The 20,081-nt window shown below is 36.1% G+C and overlaps 1 protein-coding gene and 1 long non-coding RNA gene across 3 annotated transcripts; both read right to left on the minus strand.

Moving 5' to 3' along the window:
* Nucleotides 1-1,173: 1,173 nt before the first annotated feature.
* LOC121424142 (E3 ubiquitin-protein ligase Rnf220-like) lies at nt 1,174-9,726 on the minus strand. Of its 2 annotated transcripts, none has more exons than XM_041619741.1 (5): nt 9,376-9,726; nt 6,237-6,887; nt 4,530-4,781; nt 3,613-4,088; nt 1,174-1,691 (listed from the first exon to the last, which is right to left on the minus strand). In XM_041619741.1, the coding sequence occupies exons 2-5, from the start codon at nt 6,829-6,831 to the stop codon at nt 1,620-1,622; spliced, it is 1,395 nt and encodes a 464-aa protein (XP_041475675.1). In that variant the 5' UTR covers nt 6,832-6,887; nt 9,376-9,726; the 3' UTR covers nt 1,174-1,619. The 2 variants fall into 2 exon arrangements, with proteins under 2 accessions (XP_041475675.1, XP_041475674.1); XM_041619740.1 differs by having other exon boundaries at nt 6,237-6,892.
* A 7,656-nt stretch (nt 9,727-17,382) lies between these two features.
* On the minus strand, nt 17,383-20,062 carry LOC121424275. Its single transcript, XR_005971354.1, has 3 exons — nt 19,844-20,062; nt 18,958-19,175; nt 17,383-17,995 (listed from the first exon to the last, which is right to left on the minus strand). It is a non-coding gene; the product is annotated as an uncharacterized LOC121424275 (long non-coding RNA).
* Between the last annotated feature and the right edge of the window lie 19 nt (nt 20,063-20,081).

Genomic DNA, 20,081 nt, shown 5'->3' on the forward strand with positions numbered 1-20,081 from the left:
GCACTAGTGCCCTTTGGTAAAGGCATTAATCCGAATTACCAGGTGGGCGTTTCATTAAGCTGTTCGTAAAGTTACAAACGACTTTACGCATGACTGGAACATGTTCTTAGGTCATAACTCAATTAAATAGGGATATCACACAGCACAAGACAGGATCACCAGTCATGCGTAAAGTCATTCGTATCTTACGAACAGCTTTATGAAACACCCACCTGGTCCCTTGGAGAGGACCTTAAGACACCAGTCCTCTTGTTGCTTGCTTACAAGCATTCATGCTTTTTTAGCAATCGGGTAAAAAATCACAATTCATCATTGCTCTCAGTCCTCACTCTTCAGAATCCACATCTTGTTTGCACTCAAACACTTTGTTTTTCTCCCATTAAAATAACACAGATCGCACTCAACTCTTACAAACCAATCCTTTCTAGAGAAAAACTTTTCCCAGATAACATTCACCATTCCCTTAACTTCACCTAACTAATGAATGAATGCTTCTTCAAATGAAGTAAAATGATTCAATATTGTTAAAATTGGTTTACGAATAAGCCAGACTGGTTACAGAAAAGACTAACAATGTTGAAATTTTCAAGTTAAAGAATTTCATTCTTTTTCACTTTAAATAATAGAACAGCAATATAAACAATCTGAAACTGATATCATACATATCATCTGTATATCATTCTAGAAAAATTAGCAAAAAATCTTAACTTGAAGTGTATGTAATAAAAAAGTTACTTTTATAATCTGCAACTTCCTCTCTGAGGCAACAAGAGAGCATTTCATTACACAAATAGCGATTTTCACTGATTATTGTTATAAGCTACTGAAACAATTGCATCTGAATGACTCGTAACTTGTTAATCTGATAATCTCTGACATGAGGCTGCATGAAACACTCCCAAGAAATGAGAATTCTAAATAATGTTTAAAGAGGATCATACATTGTTCCAGAAGTATAATGTATGTTTTCTCAGTTTGAATGTTCAATTCCCTTGACATTTCTACTTGAGGAACACCAGACAAAGATCAGTGAAAAACTGATTGGTGCTCCATATTTTTGAAGTTCCTTTCTATGATCAATTACACCGACACGAAAATCTAATGGTAAATTGCTGATTGGTCAAGACCATTTGGTCTACCATCAGTTCGTCCACTATCCACAGGGTCTAATTTCCATTTCGTCCACTCACTATTTCGTCTAATAACCATTTGGTCTAATAACCATTTGGTCCAATAGCCATTTAGTCCATTTACCATTCGGTCCAATTGGACCAAGTGTTGGGCGAAATGAATGAAAAGAAAATGAGTATTAGACTGTGATTGTGAGACGAAATGGTAATAGGCAAACTGGTGATTAACCAAAGTAATTTCTGGACCAAATGGTTGTTAGACAAAATGTTGATGGACGGAATGGTATTAGTCTATTGTCATAAGTGGAAGAATTGGCAGTTAACCGTTACTGTTGGATGGTGAAGTTATAGTCAATACCTTTTATGCAACATAACATCAGTCCCTTTGAGGATCCAAACTATTGATCCTCTTGGAGTCGGGTAAAGTGAGGAACTAAGCAATTAAAATAAACTTGAGGTGGGTCTTTTTCTTTTCTCACTGGAATACGATCATAAGAACACTTTGCGGAGCTGTGAGGGCGCTGTGATCATCTGACACTGAGGGCAAAGTTTCTTGGAAGCCTGCATGAGGGTAAAGCAAAACAAAGAACTGTTAGTTGGGCCTTATCTGTTATACATGATATTTCTGATTATTAGCTATACACGGCATTTTAGGAGATAGATAAAAGTCATTTCGCTCGCTACTTTCAATCAGAGACGAACAAGGTAAACATTTGCCATATTGCCCTCCCCGGGCTTTGCCCATAGGAATCCTGTACAAAACAGAGGGCAATATTGGCCATATTTCTGCTAATGCGCTTGCGCAGTAGGATCTGATTTTGATCGCTAATTTCAGCATTTGAAAAATCTGGTTGGAACCAGTTTATGAACCAAAGCATTGAAGATTTCTAAGGAACAAATGTATGTGCGCGCCACGCATGATGCTCGACTGCACTGTAACAATTTACGTCACAATCGCTTATTAAGGGTTACTTCGCTAAGTTCAAGAATAACCTGAAATCAGTAGTGATAAGCAAACAGGCATATAAATTTGTCCAAATAGTAGCTTGAGTTGGACTTGAACTACACACTGTACAGCCTTAGGTAATAATAATAATATTGACTGGCTCTTCTTTCGGGAAACATCAAATATGTCGCCCTTAAAAGAACCATACTGCCCTAAAAAGACTGGGGGGGGGGGCTGATTCAGCCCCCCCCCTCAACATTTTTCGCGATAAATCCGCTGCGCAAAATTTTTTGACCGCGTCGCTCGCTGACTTTTTACTTTCAAGTTTTGCGCAACTTTTGAGACCAAAATTGTGACCCCCGGGTACGCGGTTCCAAAATAACGCAACATTTCGTAAGGGCATGCAGACCCAAAATTACTCAAAAACGTGAATTTGTGTACAAATCCAATGCAAATAGTGTTCTTAGCCAAAATTCATAAATGTATCATTATTTTTCCTTTTACTGCTCAAAATCAATTAATTTTATCTTGTTTATGGTCAAAATAAAGTCCCCGACAATTTCCATTGAAAAAACAATAAAAAACAAAAAGTCGAAAAACAAAGAAATACATAAGAAATTTAGAAAACAATAGAATACATAAGAAAATAAATTTGATTTTGAAATTTTTAAAAAATCAATTTGATCAGATGCCTATCTAGAGTATGTGAAACAAAAATTAGCATTTCAGGGGCATTATTTTATTAATTAGAGCAAACTTATGATTTTACGCATAAATTAGCATAATTAATGAGACATGAGATTTTTTTGCCAAATTTGATGTTATAGTTTTGTAGATAATGCCATGGGTAACGCGTGTGCCAATTTTCGTCGCGATCGCGCGATCAACAGCCGAGATCATAAGGGGGGGCTGAATCAGCCCCCCCCCCAGTCTTTTCAGGCGTCGAAATAGCCCAGTCTATTTAGGGTTAAAAGAACCATACTGCCCTTGTCTAAAGCCTCGGGACAATATGATTCTGTTGCAGGCGACATATTTGATGTTCCCCCTCAAGGCCAGTCAATATTATATACTTATTAATGAAACATCTATTGATTCCATAATTGAGCTCAAATATTCATACAATTATACTTTATAGAGCATAATATTCTGACCAAGGGAATGGGGTAATATGAATGTCCTTGATTAAATTAACAATTATTATATAAAAGAATATGATTTATCCTTATCTCTTCAGTTTTCGCAGTCATTTCTTAAAAAAAATTAAAAAACAGTCAAATTTAGAATAAAAATTGTTTTTAATAAATGAATAAAGCATCACTTTTAATAATCTCTTATGCAATACCAGGATCTTCATTGATTGGAGAGGTTTATGTTACCACATAAAAAGTTTTCATGCACAAGGTCATGGCATGAGATTTACTCCCATAGGCTTTGCACGTAGACTCAAATCAAGGCCAAGGACAGAGATATAAATATATGGCCTCAAGGTTGGCCTGACCCATTCCCTAAAGCAGATGCATTCAATGGTACTCTTACCAAGGTCTTCAGCCAGCAGTCTTCACAATGAACATGCCAACACTGGATTGATACCAATGGTGTATTGTATGTCCCCATACAGATCTGACATTTTAACCTTCCTCTGCCATCGCTGCTCTCCTCTTCCAACTCCTTCACGCGAGCCTTCAGACTCTCCACCACCACCTGGATGCCTTTGGAAGGAAGACCAACATGTTTGGTCACAGTGTGTTTAGTCTCTGATTCTTTCCCAGTGTCACCGTTGCACTCCGCACCTAAGCATGCTTCAATAAGGAGATTGTCACTGACATGATCCTCATAGCCGACATCGCCAGTGTCTTGAGATGATCGGGACGGACACCGTGCGATGACATCATCTTCTGTGTATTGCTGTGGACCAAACTGCTCCGTTTCATCACCATCAACATCGAGATCAATGTCGTCTTCATCATTCGCAGCTTGGGACTTCCGTGATGAGTTGATTTGATATCCTAGACCTAATATCAAAAGAACAAATTAAATGTGGGTTTATAAGGTCTGATAGCTTATATGTCAACAGTATTCATGAAAAAATATTGAAACATATAAAAAGTATATCTCGCAAGAGATATGTGATGAAAAGGCTGATTGAAAATGCATACAAGTTCTTAAAATAAAAGAAAAAAATTACTTGCTAACTTATTCTTATGTATGTGGTTTCATCGCCATGCTGGTAAAGGAGACCATTTTATTTAGAATTCCCACACAGTTACAAATGAACAACACCAAATGTACTGACAATATGAACCTATTTACTCCTAGGGATTTATGCATCATTTGGCTAATATTCAGTTTAAAGCACAACTTAAGACCACCAGTTTGAACTTAAGAAGCCCAAGTTCAGGATACGGGCCAGAGCCTAAAATGAACTACAGATTTCTGCAGCTGTAGGAACTAACCTTGATATCCCCCTGGTACAAGACTGACAGTTCTAAGCCTCGTCTCTCCCATCCATTCATAGACTTCATAAGGATCGTCTCCAGCAGTCTCTTCCTCCTCTTCTAATCCACTACCACCTCCTCCTGCATCCTCTCCTAGACCCTCTCCATCTACATCCAGGGCATCGTCTCCCGCTGAGTTGGTGGCAGGGGCTCCTGAAGGGCATCCCGTCAGGCAGTTCTCCACATGGCGATTTCTGTCCACTTCCGACCCTGTGGAATCAGACCAATTTAAAGTGCACATTTGAACTTGGTAATTTAACCCTATATAGGCTGGGGTATTTTGGGAGTTCATATGGGGGGGGGCTCCCTGGCCCCCCCTTCAGATCTCGGCCGTCGACAGCGCGATCGCGCCGAAAATTTGCACGCAGGTTGTCTGGGATATAATCTATAAAACTGTATAGTAATTAATTTCATGGCAATCGTTATTAAGTAATTATGCTAATTTATGCATAATTAGTATGCGAAATCATACTTTTTCCTCTAAATCAATAAATAAAGCCCAAATCTTCTAATATTTGGCATAGAAACTCTTTGTGATATTCTTGGCAAGTGTACATGAAAAAAATTGTGATATCAGATCAATTTCTTATGTATTATATTGTTTTTTGCAATTTATTATGTATTTCTTTGTTTTTTACCCTTTGTTTTTCATTGTTTTTTCAATGAAAATTATTGGGGACTCATAAACCACATATAATATATACATTTAGACCAGCAAAACTAAAAATAATCATACATTTATGATTTTTGGTTGAAAACACAATTTACATTGACTTTGAACACAAAATCAAGTTTTTGATAGGGCTAAGCAGTGTGCATGAAGAGCCACTGTGTATTCAAGGCTTTCAAGCTGCACATTGAACCTCTGTATACATTTGCAGAGCAAATTCTGTGTTGCCGGATGGGTGGTAGAATAGTTTGACTATAAATGGGTGTTCAGTGTAAATACCATCTTGTTGCAACAGATTGAAAATAATTTGCAATTTGTAAGATCAAATACAGCTCATCAATTTACTTCAGATCTTCTGTTGCGAGAAGCAGACCAGCAATATATTGCAAAACTCTACACAAATAACTTACAATCGATGGAAAGAGAATATGTAAATGTACTCTTTTGGGAAAAACTAGCGTGCAACCTTGATGTCTGTTCTTACATTACAAATAACCTGTAATTGCTGTAACATGGTATTTATATTCCATACATACTCTAACTATTTAAATTCATTTTGGCAACTTTGTTGTTAAACTTTGGTGTTAGTGTTTGGTCAACCAAAACACCAGCCACAACACCAAAATTGAAGCAAGCTAGTTTATACGTTGATATCACTGTGCATTGAGCTATCAAGAACACATTTTTTTGTTATTTCAGAAATTTTCCAAACAGAATCGTATGTTGGAGCTTATTTCAGCATCCTAATTTTTATCTTAACTACTCGAAATCAATACTGGGTGATTTCAAGTTCAGTGTCAACGTTTTGGTGCATGATAGCATTGTATGATCAATGGTATCATCACAGCACCAATGATCAGCACTGCACCAAACTTATAAGGGAATGGGTGCTGGGATATAACTCAGTAGGTCCTGAGCAATCAACAATTTGACAGCAATCTAATTTACCCTCTACACCAATACTTGAACATGATATTGTGTGTGAATTTACTCACCAATGAGAGGAATAAAGCATACTGGGCATAGCATGGTATCTGGATTGCACTCTGGATTTTCAAGCAGTTGTTTCTTCCTCTCCCTTGCATGCCTGTTAGCTCTTACTTCAAGCAATACTAGGTTGTTATCAATCCCCACGCTACTCTCACTGTCACTACTGCTTGAAGACGACTCTTCGCTGTCGCTATCATCTCTTGTTCTCTTACGCTTGCGTTTCTTCATCGCTTTCTTCCCATTTCTATCGTCCCTCTCTTGCACTTTGGATGAAATGTAAGCAGATTGTGCATCCCTCAAGACTCTTCCACGCCTGACAATGTGGTCTATCTGCTCCACTTCGTAGCGGAAATGCTGCTCTACTTCTGAAGGTCTTACTGTGATTCCACACACTGGGCAGATTTGGTTTCCTTCAAGTGAGCGCCTTCTAGTTGAAGATCGGCTGCCCTTGTTACCAGTATTTTTAGTAGAAACTAAGGATTCCTCATCTACGTTGTTTTTATCATCGGCAACCTTTCCACTCGTGTTTTCTTCCACGCTTGAAGCTCTGGATTGGTTCATTATTTTTCGCATGCTGCGGCGCTGAGGATTTTCGGCCATGGCATATGTTTCCTGTCATGTCACCTAGAATGCTAGTTTGTTTACATCTCAAGCCCCTACCCTGATAAAAGAAAACAAAATTAGTTATTTATCTCGACATAGATCTACAACATAAACATTGAGATACCTTATATCAACAAACTTGCTGCTGAATAGTATGATCAACAAAAACTACAACAGTATTCACTTGTTCACTGCTACCACCCTGCCTGTGGGGAATCTATTAGTAGGACTATGGCATGCTAATCTTGTACAGAGCACACACTTTAAAAAATCATTAAAATATCACTTTTGTGACCAAAATTACTAATTTCAATACAGTTGCAATTTAATTTTATTAGTAACTTGAGAATAATTTTTGTATTCACCAGAGCGCTCAAAAACTTGAATTTTGGGCATATTTTTATGTACGCCCTCTATTGGTGGAAAGTAATATGGCATGAAAATTTTTCATTTTTGGATCTCTATTTTTAATTCAGAAAAAAATTATTTGAAGAGTCAAATTCAAATAAGAGCCAAGTTGTATAAGAAATAAGTGTAATGGAAGCTGTCAGTGTAAAAAATCAAGCATTCGTCCCAAAGAAAAAGAGAAAATAAGCCAAACATTGCCACCCTTATTTTGCCATACATGGAGATACAACTGAGAACAAGGTTATATTATAACCTTGTTCATTGAATGAGTGACAGTATTCATTAACATAATTTATAAACTACACGCACATACCCCAAATAAAAATATTGAAAAAGGCTACAAGCCTACAAGGCACCCTATTGAGAGTATTTCTCTTGTTAACTTAGCCCCTGAAATAGACCCCTTTCCACCAAAAAAAGAGGAATGAGCATATGGTACAGATGACCATCTGAGTAAAGGGGGGGGGGGTGTTGACAAGAGAAAAAATATAATGAGATTAGGTATAAAAAAAAAGGGAAAAAGCACAATCACTGAAGTGAAAAGACATTACAGGCCTACATATAGAATATGGAATTAAATAAAAAGGGTAATTATGATTAATGAACATAAACATTGAAGAGAAAAATAACTTACATGTACAGATCTTAAAGGTCAAGTCCACCTCAGAAAAATGTTGATTTGAATCAATAGAGAAAAATCAGACAAGCACAATGCTTAAGATTTCATCAAAATCGGATGTAAAATAAGAAAGTAATGACATTTCAAAGTTTCGCTATTAACAAAATTGTCATATGAACGAGCCAGTTACATCCAAATGAGAGTCGATGATGTCACTCACTATTTATTTTGTTTTTTGTTTGAATTATACAATATTTCAATTTTTACGAATTTGATGATTAGGACCTCCTTGCCTGAAGCACAAAATGTTAAAATAATGGAATTCCGCGTGTTCAGGGAGGAATGAAACTTCATTTCACATGACAATGACGAGAAAATCAAAATATTTCATATTTCAAACAATAAAAAAACAAAAGACATAGTGAGTGAATGACATCATCGACTCTCTCATTTGGATGTAGCTGGCTTGTTCATATAACTGTTTTTGTGAAATGAAGCGAAACTTTGAATTGTCATAACTTTCTTATTTTACATCCGATTTTGATGAAATTTTCAGTGTTATGCTAGTTGGATTTTTCTTTTTTTATTCAAATCAAGTTTTTGTTGGGGTGGACTTGTCCTTTAAGACAAATAGGGGTCTATAATATAGACTATAGGTATTCATGAAGGCGGATTTCATGAAGCACCATCACCAAACTTAATCAAAAACAAATTATGAAAACATGATAGGGCCATCTAGTCTTATTATACAGATTTTAAAAAAAACATAGGAAAAGACAGATATTGAAGAGAGGAAAAAACAGGAGATAATAAATTTGGTCAAAGACGCTTTCTACTGAAAAAATGAATCATTCTAACTCAATAATCTAAAAAGATTAATTTCAAAGATGGAAATTCTTGACTTTACTAAGTTTCGGCATTAAGAAGATCTTTTTAGTTTAGTTTTACTTTTAGAGATGAATATTGTCTTTTATTGATGTGATAAAATAGACCATAAAGCCCAGCTCATCATTTGGCACTTTCAGTAGGCCTATGCTCTCAACTTTCTGCAAAAATTGATTAGGATATCACATCATTACCATTATCATCACATCATACATTGGGGGAGGGGGGGGGGGTGTCAGAACTCAGGTGATAAGAGTTTAAATAAGACAAACTAGGCCTAACAACATTTTATTAGTTAGTGTCATGTCAATAATAAGAATGACAAGTGGAGGCCAAGAGGACCAAGCCTCAATCTGTGTTACTCTTCTTTTTTTAAGCCTACTTTAGTTTAGACCAGAATATGATCACAAATCCGATCAATATTAATCATGATAATCTGAATCAATGAATAAGGTATGTTTTCATATTGCGCCCCCGGCTCGAGCTCCATTTCCTACCCCGGCCCGGGGGCCCCGAGTCCGAGTTCCAGAAGCTAGCAGTAGCAGCCCAACACTACTGCTAATGGCTGTTGTTAATTTATTTTTTTTTAAACAACCGCTGAAAATTATAAATAAAAAATGCATGCATACCCTTCCTATGAAGTATTGGAATGCTTTTCTCAGCTTCCAAAAGTATGTATTTGTGGATGCTATATGATTTCTCCGGATTTCTAAATGGAACATTCATCCGACTTTCTGTTTACGTCCAGAGCGGACTTCACTTAATACTAGTTTTGATCACAAAGACCTCGAATAATTTGTTTTTATCCATTCTTTTTAAACAAAGGTATAAAAAAAGTTTATGCGATATAATTAGTTTAAAATATTGTGTCTATTTTTTAAATAAAAGTTGACGGTCAATTTCACTTGATTTGTGTGCACCCCATGAATATGGACATCATATTTTCATTGAGTTTCCTTGATGCAAATCTAGCCAACAAAGCGGGCACGATTTTTCCGAGGTCCGGAAAGCCCGACCACCAGACAGCCCGACCCTGGACAGCCCGACCCGCTGCCCTGGACAACTCGTCCCGGTCGAGTTGTCCAGGGTTGGCTCTGAATCGGACAACTCGACCACTTGAATTCTTCTTCAAAATTTCATGAAATAAAATTTCAAACTTTACTTCAAAAGTATTTTCCCGCATAATCCATGTTTCTTCAATACATCCTCGACAGAAAAATTGACATTTCAGTGCATTTTGAGCTATTTTGATAGAAAATAATGCGAGTTCCCTTGCAACGAGAATAATCCGATACCGCCGGCGAGCCGTGTTCATTTAACTTAATTACAACTTGCAAATTTGAGCTGATTTTTCCGTCACTTTACATATTTTAATGGTGAGTGTGTGCTATTTTGTATTTTCATATTCCGTTTTCACATTTACTGTACTTATTTAAAGTTATTGCATTTCACAAAACTGATACTTAATGCAAACTTTTTGAGATAGTTCACCTGGAAAGGACACCGACGCGGTGCTGCCTTTGCCTCGCCGGCCGGCCAGCTGGGCGACCGGCTGTGCTGTGATTGAGTGAGGCAGTCAGCTCAACTAGCTATGCGAGGTCAACTTATTTTAGTTAATTTTTCCGTCTCTTGACATATTTCCCATTTTCCAACGGCGAGAGTGTGCTATTTTTGCATTTTTACACTTCTACTTATTAAAAAGTTTTTTTAATGTCAGTAAGCTGAGCTGATTTTAGGAAGTTGATTGACTGCGTGGTCGGAATGCCCTTCCCAAATTTTAAAGTAACCATCCTTGACGCCCCTTTTTGGAGGCCTTCAGGCGGGGGGGGGGGGGGGGTGCTTCCAACCAACATCTAAACCAATTAAGGAAATAGATTTGAAAATGTCTCAGTTTGTAAGTTATGAAGTTTACAATATGGAATAGTTTATTGAAAAAAAGGTATTATACCGAAATTGAAAAACTTAACGTTTTTATCAAAATCTAAATTTAAAAACTTGCTTTTCGTTATTGAAAAACATGTCTCTTATTTTTTTACCTGTCAGTATCTGTCACAGCTTTTTTTAATGCAAATTCCACTGGAAACAACGTCTCTGTCTCTAGACATATTGCTCATTTTCCAGTGGCGAGAGTGTGCTATTTTTGTATTTTTACGCTTCCACATATTAAAAAGTTTTTTTTTATGTCACTAACTAAAAGGAAATAGATTTGAAAATGTCTCAGTAGCCGGCATATGTACATGTAACTAGTTATGAAGTTTACAATTTTTGTAGGAAAGTGTCATTGTTTATTTTTGTTCTTGAATAACTTTAATTTTTTTAAAATTGTTTTCGAAGTTTTGAAGGGCAGTGGGGGGGGGGGGGGTTAACAACTGACAATAGATTGGGTATTTATAATTATCAAACTTGAATAGTTTATTGAAAAATGAAATGTATTCTGCCGAAATTGAAAAACTTAACTTTTTATCAAAATCTAAGAACTTGCTTTTCGTTATCGATTACTGTCGCAGCTTTTTTTAATGCAACATCCATTGGTAACAGTGGGTCTTCTGGAGGATACAAGCACTTGGGCTGTACCAGGGATGAGGAGAAGAGGTTTCATACTCGACAAGCGATGGCCTTTCCATTTCTTTCACAAGCAGAAATATTACCGAGTTCCAATGACTTGGGCATCAGAGCGGCAGTCCCCTGATCGATGAGGTAAATACAGCTTTATAGATACAATAAATCAATTTTTGCGCACTTCATGCAGGCATATCAAAGTGAAATTTAATATTTTTGTATTGTCAAATTCTCTAAAAGAAAGAAAGGACAATTGAATTGAATAATGAATTTACTTTTTTTGTTCCTTTATGTTATGTAAATCTTCCAGAAGATACCAGGTATGGTTCTAGTGTGTTTAGCAAATTAACTTAACTGTGATATATTAAAATTGTATTTGCTTCTAAATTGTTCAAGACAAGGTGAAGATTGAAAATGGTCTAATTTCTTTTATTATCAAGAGGTGCAGACTGCAGATCTTCAAATATTTGAAATTACAATAATTTTGTCAATAATTCATTTCATACCCCTTCATCTTTCCAGCTGTTTGACTTAGTTGAGACAACATGGATTGCAAACCGTACTTAGCTTGTTTTTATTTATAAAACAAAATTGTAAGGAAGTGCTGAAAGGACAAGTCCACTCTAACAAAAAGTTGATTTGAATAAAAAGAGAGAAATCCAACAAGCATAACACTGAAAATTTCATCAAAGTCGGATGTAAAATTAGAAAGTCTTGACATTTTAAAGTTTCGCTTAATTTCACAAAACAGTTATCTGCAAATCCTGGCTGGTATGCAAATGAGGAGACTATGACGTTATCCACTCACTATTTCTTTTGTATTTTATTATATGAAATATTCTAATTTTCTCCTCATTGTCAAGTGATACAACAATTAATTTCTCCCTGAACATGTGAAATTATCATTGTTTAATGCTAATATGGTTCAGTCAAGTTAGTCCTTATTGTCAAATCAAATCTATTTTAAAAAATGAAATATTTATTATTCAAACAATAAAAAAAATAGTGAGTGATGGGCATCATCGACTTTAATACTCACCTATTTGTCCATATCACTGTTTTGTGAAAAATAAGCGAAAATTTAAAATGTCATAACTTTATTTTAAATCTGAGTTTGATGAAATTTTTAGCACTATACTAGTTTGATTTTCTGTATGTATTCAAGTTAGCATTTTTCTTGGGTGGACTTAACCTTGAAAGAGCCCTCTACGTAAGTTAGGGTTAAGTTAGTTGTCATGGTAATCAAATATATATGCAATAAATTTTGAAATGTATATTCTTAAACCAAAAGGGGCAATTAATTATTACATGTTAATTTGTATGGTTACTATTGTAGTTTTAAGATTGTCTATATTGTTACATTCGCACCCAAAGCAGAGGATATTGTTCTCAATCAGAGCTACAAATCACCAAATATAGTATGGGCACACATGAATATGTGATTATGTACAAATAGTATACAAATATAGCAGGCGTTAAGGAAGTACAGCAGGAATTATTTGTCTGAAGTTGGACTGGCAATTGCTTTTTATACTAAGAGGCAAAAGTATGACTGGGCACACATGAATTTGTGAATATATAATTAAATAGTAAACAGATATACCAGGAATGGTGCACTATTTGATTTTCTTTATGTATGTTTTTTTTTTCAACAGCATAACAAGACCATGTTTTGTTATGCTATACTGTTTGTAAGATATAACAGAAAATTATGTGTTACTTAGTAATTTTAGTTGTGATCAAGTTTATCACATTGTTACATAGAAAATAAAGAGTCTACTAAAAAGTATTGTGAATATTGGGTTCTATTACTCCCATGTATTTTTTTCTGCTGAACATTTCACTGTTAAGTGCTGTGGTGATCAGATGGACATTTTGGGAGAGATGAAGTTGAAATTGGAGGGATGGAGACGGTGATGTGAAAAGGATGGTAATGAAAAGTGGGTTGGAGATGAGAAGAAGGATGGAGATGATGAGAGGAGGGATGGTGATGAGAGGGATAGGGATGGTGATGAGAGGGATAGAGATGATGAGAGGAGGCATGGGGATGAAAGGAAGGATGGAGATGAGAGGAATAGATGATGAGAGGAGGGATTGAAATTATGAGGGAAAGGATGGAGGGGATGACGATGAGAGATGAAGCTGAGAGCAGAGATGAGGAGGCGATGGAGATGAGGGGATGTAGAGGAGGAATGGAACATCATCACCAGTTCACCACCAACATCATCTCTATCATCGCCACCATCACGATCGCCACAATCATTGCCATCACCACAAACATCATCATCATCCATCATCATAATCATCGCCATCACCACTATCATCATCGCCATCATTATTATCACCATAATTTTCATCACATCACCATCATCGCCACCATCATCACAACATCATCCATCATTATTGTCATCGTATCACCAGTATAATCGCCATCATAATCATCAGCATCATCATGATCACCAATATCATCACCACCATCGTCACCGTCATCACCAATGTTCATCATTATCACCATCGCCACCAACATCCTTTTCATCATCTCAGGAATGTTATTGAGAACCTCTTGGAAATGATGCAATCCATTGACTCGATCTCATCTGCATGAAGTAGCTGGGTTTATTCAGCTTTGGGTGCACTGGGGGCCTTGAACTTTTGTAGGGGGCACCAAGATAAATATGTTGTGGGGATAGTCCTGCAGACCAAAGTTTAAGAAAATCATAATTTCATTCTCAAAAACACGATTAGGTTATCTCAAAAGGCCTAAAGTAGGGCCGTCACTCTCTTTCCCTCTTTCGCTTTTTTCTGTTTTTTTTTTCTTTTTCCCCTTCTTTTTCTCCCCCATTCCACTGTTTCATTCGCTCTGTCTTTCCACTTTTTCTCTACTTCTTTCCCTCCCTTTTTCTCTTCTTCGCTCAAGCCCTACCAAGATTTTTCGACCACAAAGAAAAACAATCGCTATATATGTGGGCCATAATTATGTATTAATGTACTATTCCATTCATGTCATCAATTTGCTCTAGAATCAATTAAGTTTTTACTATTCAAATTCTTCAAAGATTTTCTCCCCGGTCACCACATTCCCTCATAACATTTTAAAGGGTGTGCCATGTTCTATCCATGTAGGAGTGCAAAATTACATGATGTTTGAACTAAAGGGGGGGGGTTAATGATTGAACTAGGGGGTGCCAAATGATTATCAAGAAATTGACTGATTAGGCCGATGATGATTTATTGAATAATTCATTGAAAAAAATGAATGTTTGATCAAGCATATTGCACATTGATTGAATTGATTTATTGATAAATTTTTGACAGAAGGATTGATAGGTAAAAGTTGTTGCCCCAATTTTCGGAACTTATCATTAAATTCCGAAAATTCTGCTCTGGACTTCATACGTACATGTAAGAGCAATCAGTCTCTCAACAGAAGGGGAGGGCGGGTGAGAGGGAGGTTTTTTTTTTTTTTTTTTTTTTGGGGGGGGCTAAATGTTCTGTTGAACCTTATTCCATCAACCTACTTTTCCCACTTAAGTTCCATCTCACCCTCTATTCTCCCGACTCCCATGAACACATTGCTGAGATCCACATTATAAAGTTAAAATGCTGCCCCCCAAAATGCAATGTGTGTTGAACTTCACTCATGCATTAAAGTTCAATTTAATAATTCATGAAATTTGCTTTAACAACCAAAACTGGCCACGATTGATCATTAATTTATCACAACACTCTTAACTTTGCAGGTTCTAACGGATTTGCCTTTCAAAAACTGACTGAAATTCTCATCAAGTAGATAAAACTAGTATTGTACCCAGGTCAGTCAGGGTCGTATCTAGGGGGCACATTCAGGGGGCGCAAATAAAGAAATGAAAAAAGGAAAAAATAATGCAAAGGAATAAAAGTGCAGAAAAGGGATACCACTGAACTGAAGGAAATTAATACCCTGTCTTGTTATTCCCATGGTAATGCCGTTTCCAACACATTTAGAAAATGAATCTTGCATGTCTTTATCAAAAGATGAATATTCGTGCCACTTTTTGATTAAAGGGGTGGTCCAGGCTGAAGGTATTTATAGCTTAATAGAGTAGAATTCACTGCCAACTCATCAAAATCGGACAACAGATAGCAAAGTTATCGAATTCTAAAGTTTAGTAATATTTTGTAAAAATAGTCGTCATGAATATTCATTAGGTGGGCTGATGATGTCACATCTCCACTTGTTCTTTTGTATTTTATTATATGAAATTAAGTTTATTCAAATTTTTTCCTCCAAGAAACAGAAAAACTGGATTGACAACAATTACTGATTTAGTACATTAGATATTTATTGCTGCAACTTATTTAATCATAAGGGAGACATATTATTCTCACAGGTATGAAAAAATGAAAAAAATATGATTTTATGTAATAACATAAGGAAACAGAAAGTGGAGATGTGACATCATCAGCTCGCCTAATGAATATTCATGACGACTGTTTTCACAAAATATTGCTAAACTTTAAACTTCAATAACTTTATTATTTGTTATCCGATTTTGATGAAATTTTCAGCGTTTTGCACAGTGAATTCTACTCTGTGTATTAAGATATATTTTCAGCCTGGACCACCCCTTTAATGATAATCATACCAACTCTACAAGAATTCCAACGGCTTTAGCTTGAAATGTTCCTTTTGTCAATCGCAAATATGCAAGCTGTGACTTTGAATCTTGACATTTTACTTTTCATTAATTTTCATTAATAGTTATGAAATACATTATTATTTATCTGGTTCCCTTTTCAAAGCGTTTTCAACACGCGCTGATTTGATAAGGGAGATATAAATCCTATTCATTCATTTTTACTAACAATGATTGAAATGTCATTTTTGGGTGATATGTAAAGTCCATCTTACAGTAAGAGATGAATAATGTGACATAAGTACTAGTATCTGTGTATGAAATCACAGATAAAATAATTAGGATGACAATCAAGATGTTGTGGTGATGAGGATAATGATGATGTGATAAAGATAATTATGGACTGGTGTCGGTGTCTCGTGATTGTTTTGAGATGGGAGGTGGTGATGATAGTGATGGTAATGATGTCGATGATGGTGGTTGTGATGTTAGTGATGACGATGATGGTAATGAAGCTAGTGGTGTTGATGATTATGACGATAGTAGATGGTATTGGTAATGAACAGTGGAATACAGGTGGTGGGGGATCATGGTCTTAGGGGCAAGAGCAACCCCCCAAACAAAGAAGATAAAATACAAAAAAAAGAATGAAAGAGAAACGAAAAGAGAGAAGAGTTTTAGTACGATGTCATAATAAAAAAGAGTTTGTGTAATAAAATTGTAAAAAATTTTACTCATTCACAATTTAAAATAATAACTTTGGCATGATGGGCCATATCTTACCCCTCAAAATCTTTCTCTCAGTACGCCAATGATAATGATGAAGTTTGTGGTGATGATGATGTCATAATTACGATGATGGTAATGATATTGATGATGAAGTTGGTGGAGGCAATGTTTGTGATGATCACCCCCCCCCCCCTGCCCTTTTATCTTTCTTCTCATTATCAACACGCCGCCTGACATCTCCACTCCCATTATCTCCATTCCCGTCTTCTCCAACCATTTTCGCATCTCCATCCCCATTTCATTTCAATCTCTTCCTCATCTCCACCCCCTACTCCTGTCAACCCTTCCACATCATCTCCATCCATCCTTGCCTCATCCCATCCCCCCTCTCATCATCTCCATCCACTCATCATCCACACCCCTCTCAACTCCATCACTCCTCGTCATGACCATCCCACCTTTCATCTCCATCCTCCCCCCCCCCATCTTCATCTCTCCAATCATCTTCATCTGATTACCATGTGACACAACATTTGCTCCTGCGACAATTGCCCCAGGCTTAATTTTGTCTAAAGCCCTTTTCACAATTGGCTGCGCAACTACTTACAACCCTTCACAGTTGCAATTCTGTGCAACATATATTGTGACCAAGTGATCGCAAACAATCACACGAGCAATTGTGAAAGCCCCTTAAGATAGAGGTTCAGGGTTGCAATATGGTTTAAAGTTAGGTTTAGACCTTGCTGGTTGAAGCTGTTCATAAGATTATGGTGTGGAATTTGCCAGAGCAAATGTCATGGAACCCGTCACCGCAGCTCTCAATAAAAGGTAAATATTCAGCGAGAAAAGAGATACAAAATAGTGCAAGAACCAAATATTCAAAATACTTCTTTGGAGTTAAGTGGGTTTTATTAAGTAACATTAAGGTAAACTTGATCAGATCTAAAATTACATAGTAACACATATTGAACTTCAGTGTATATAAAACATATCCCACATTTATACTGGTTCAAAATTTCAAATAGGAATACATTACCACAATTATGATAATACTCTTATGATAATAAATATGACACAATTCCAACTGGGAACAATATTCTGCTCTTGGTGTTTATGTAAAGCTAAGGACGATCTTAAAATTACTTTAGTGCCAATATAAATTAACATTTATCCAACAATTGCCCTTTCAGGAATATACAACCTGTTATACGTTACTATATTTGGTTTCCATGGCAATTACATGATCCCTAACTTAGCTGGAGGGATTTTCAACCCTTCCTCATCTTTTATTTTGTCACACATGAACTGGCCATACAGAGCTTGCAATTCAGGTGGTCTCAAAGAGCTGGAAAGATAGAAATAAAATAAAGTAATTTCAACTATTTGAAGCTCTGCACCTCTTTTGCTACTGAAACAAACCATTTCAACCTTCAGTTTAGAAGCAAATACATTTTTTAAATATATTGAAGTTAAATTAATTGCAACTAATTCAATAATAAAGAAAAGTTCACTCTGAAAAAAAGTTGGTCATAAAAATAGCAGAAAAGTAATACCAAAAAAATATTGGTGAATGTATGAGGAAGTTTCAAAACGTTATTCGAATTTCAAGTTTTAGATTTGTGGCGTCATAAACGAGCAGCTGCCCCATATGTTTTGTAATATAAAATTCATGAATTCAATTTTTTCAATGGTTCCTGATGACTTATTTTTCTTTTCAGGTTTGGGTGTGAAGTGTTTTGTCTTATGAATATATACAAAAGGCATAGTAAAACCAGTTTCAATTTTCTTAGAAAATTACAATTTCTTGACTTTTTACCATTTATTATGCAGAAATGCTGCTCACACATGACATCACAAATCCAATAATTGAAATTCTAATAACTTTTCAATTCTTTGATGGATTTTCCTCAAACCTTTGGCCATATTTTTATTTTTTCTGCTGTTTTTTACAATTAACTTTTTGTCAGGGTGAACTTCCCCTTCAAGCTCACTTGAACAATACTTGGTATCATCTAGATGTGTATGACATAAATGTTCCTCATGAATTAAGCATAACCCCTACATACCCAAAATTAATTTAGAATGTTACAACTTCTACTTAACCTAAACATGTAGTAGTTACTCACATTTTTAAGAAGCAATTTTAAATTTTTATGAATACAATGTATATAAAAAATAAGTAAATGTTCAATTCAATTGTTCTTTCTTTCATTCAAAGAATTTGAAAATACCAAAAAATAAAAATTGAAATTTGATGTGCCTGCATGAAGTTCACAAATTTGATACTATCGAAGAAGCTGTACTTACCTCATCGATAAAGGGACTGCTGCTCTGATGCCCAAGTCATTGGAACTCGGTATCATTTCTGCTCGTGAAAGAAATGGAAAGCCAAGGCCATCGCTTGTCGAGTATGAAACCTCTTCTCATCCTGGGTGTAGGTGGTTGGGACCAGCCCAAGTGCTTGTATCCTCCAGAAGACCCGTTGTTTCCAGTGGAATTTGCATTAAAAAAAGCTGTGACAGATACTGACAGGTAAAAAAATAAGAGACATGTTTTTCGATAACGAAAAGCAAGTTTTAAAATTTAGATTTTGATAAAAACGTAAAGTTTTTCAATTTCGGTATAATACATTTTTTTCAATAAACTATTCCATATTGTAAACTTCATAACTTACAAACTGAGACATTTTCAAATCTATTTCCTTAATTGGTTTAGATGTTGGTTGGAAGCACACCCCCCCCCCCCCCCGCCTGAAGGCCTCCAAAAAGGGGCGTCAAGGATGGTTACTTTAAAATTTGGGAAGGGCATTCCGACCACGCAGTCAATCAACTTCCTAAAATCAGCTCAGCTTACTGACATTAAAAAAACTTGTTAATAAGTAGAAGTGTAAAAATGCAAAAATAGCACACTCTCGCCGTTGGAAAATGGGAAATATGTCAAGAGACGGAAAAATTAACTAAAATAAGTTGACCTCGCATAGCTAGTTGAGCTGACTGCCTCACTCAATCACAGCACAGCCGGTCGCCCAGCTGGCCGGCCGGCGAGGCAAAGGCAGCACCGCATCGGTGTCCTTTCCAGGTGAACTATCTCAAAAAGTTTGCATTAAGTATCAGTTTTGTGAAATGCAATAACTTTAAATAAGTACAGTAAATGTGAAAACGGAATATGAAAATACAAAATAGCACACACTCACCATTAAAATATGTAAAGTGACGGAAAAATCAGCTCAAATTTGCAAGTTGTAATTAAGTTAAATGAACACGGCTCGCCGGCGGTATCGGATTATTCTCGTTGCAAGGGAACTCGCATTATTTTCTATCAAAATAGCTCAAAATGCACTGAAATGTCAATTTTTCTGTCGAGAATGTATTGAAGAAACATGGATTATGCGGGAAAATACTTTTGAAGTAAAGTTTGAAATTTTATTTCAT

This window comes from Lytechinus variegatus, chromosome 11 (genome assembly GCF_018143015.1).
Source record: "Lytechinus variegatus isolate NC3 chromosome 11, Lvar_3.0, whole genome shotgun sequence".
Lineage (NCBI taxonomy): Eukaryota > Metazoa > Echinodermata > Echinoidea > Temnopleuroida > Toxopneustidae > Lytechinus > Lytechinus variegatus.

Coding starts and splice junctions, on each gene's coding strand:
- LOC121424142 (XM_041619741.1), bottom strand. CDS start 6,831: ATGGCCGAAAATCCTCAGCGCCGCAGCATGCGAAAAATAATGAACCAA. Junction 4,782..6,236: donor ATGCTTTATTCCTCTCATTG/GTGAGTAAATTC, acceptor CTGATTCCACAG/GGTCGGAAGTGGACAGAAAT. Junction 4,089..4,529: donor TGTACCAGGGGGATATCAAG/GTTAGTTCCTAC, acceptor TTTTGATATTAG/GTCTAGGATATCAAATCAAC.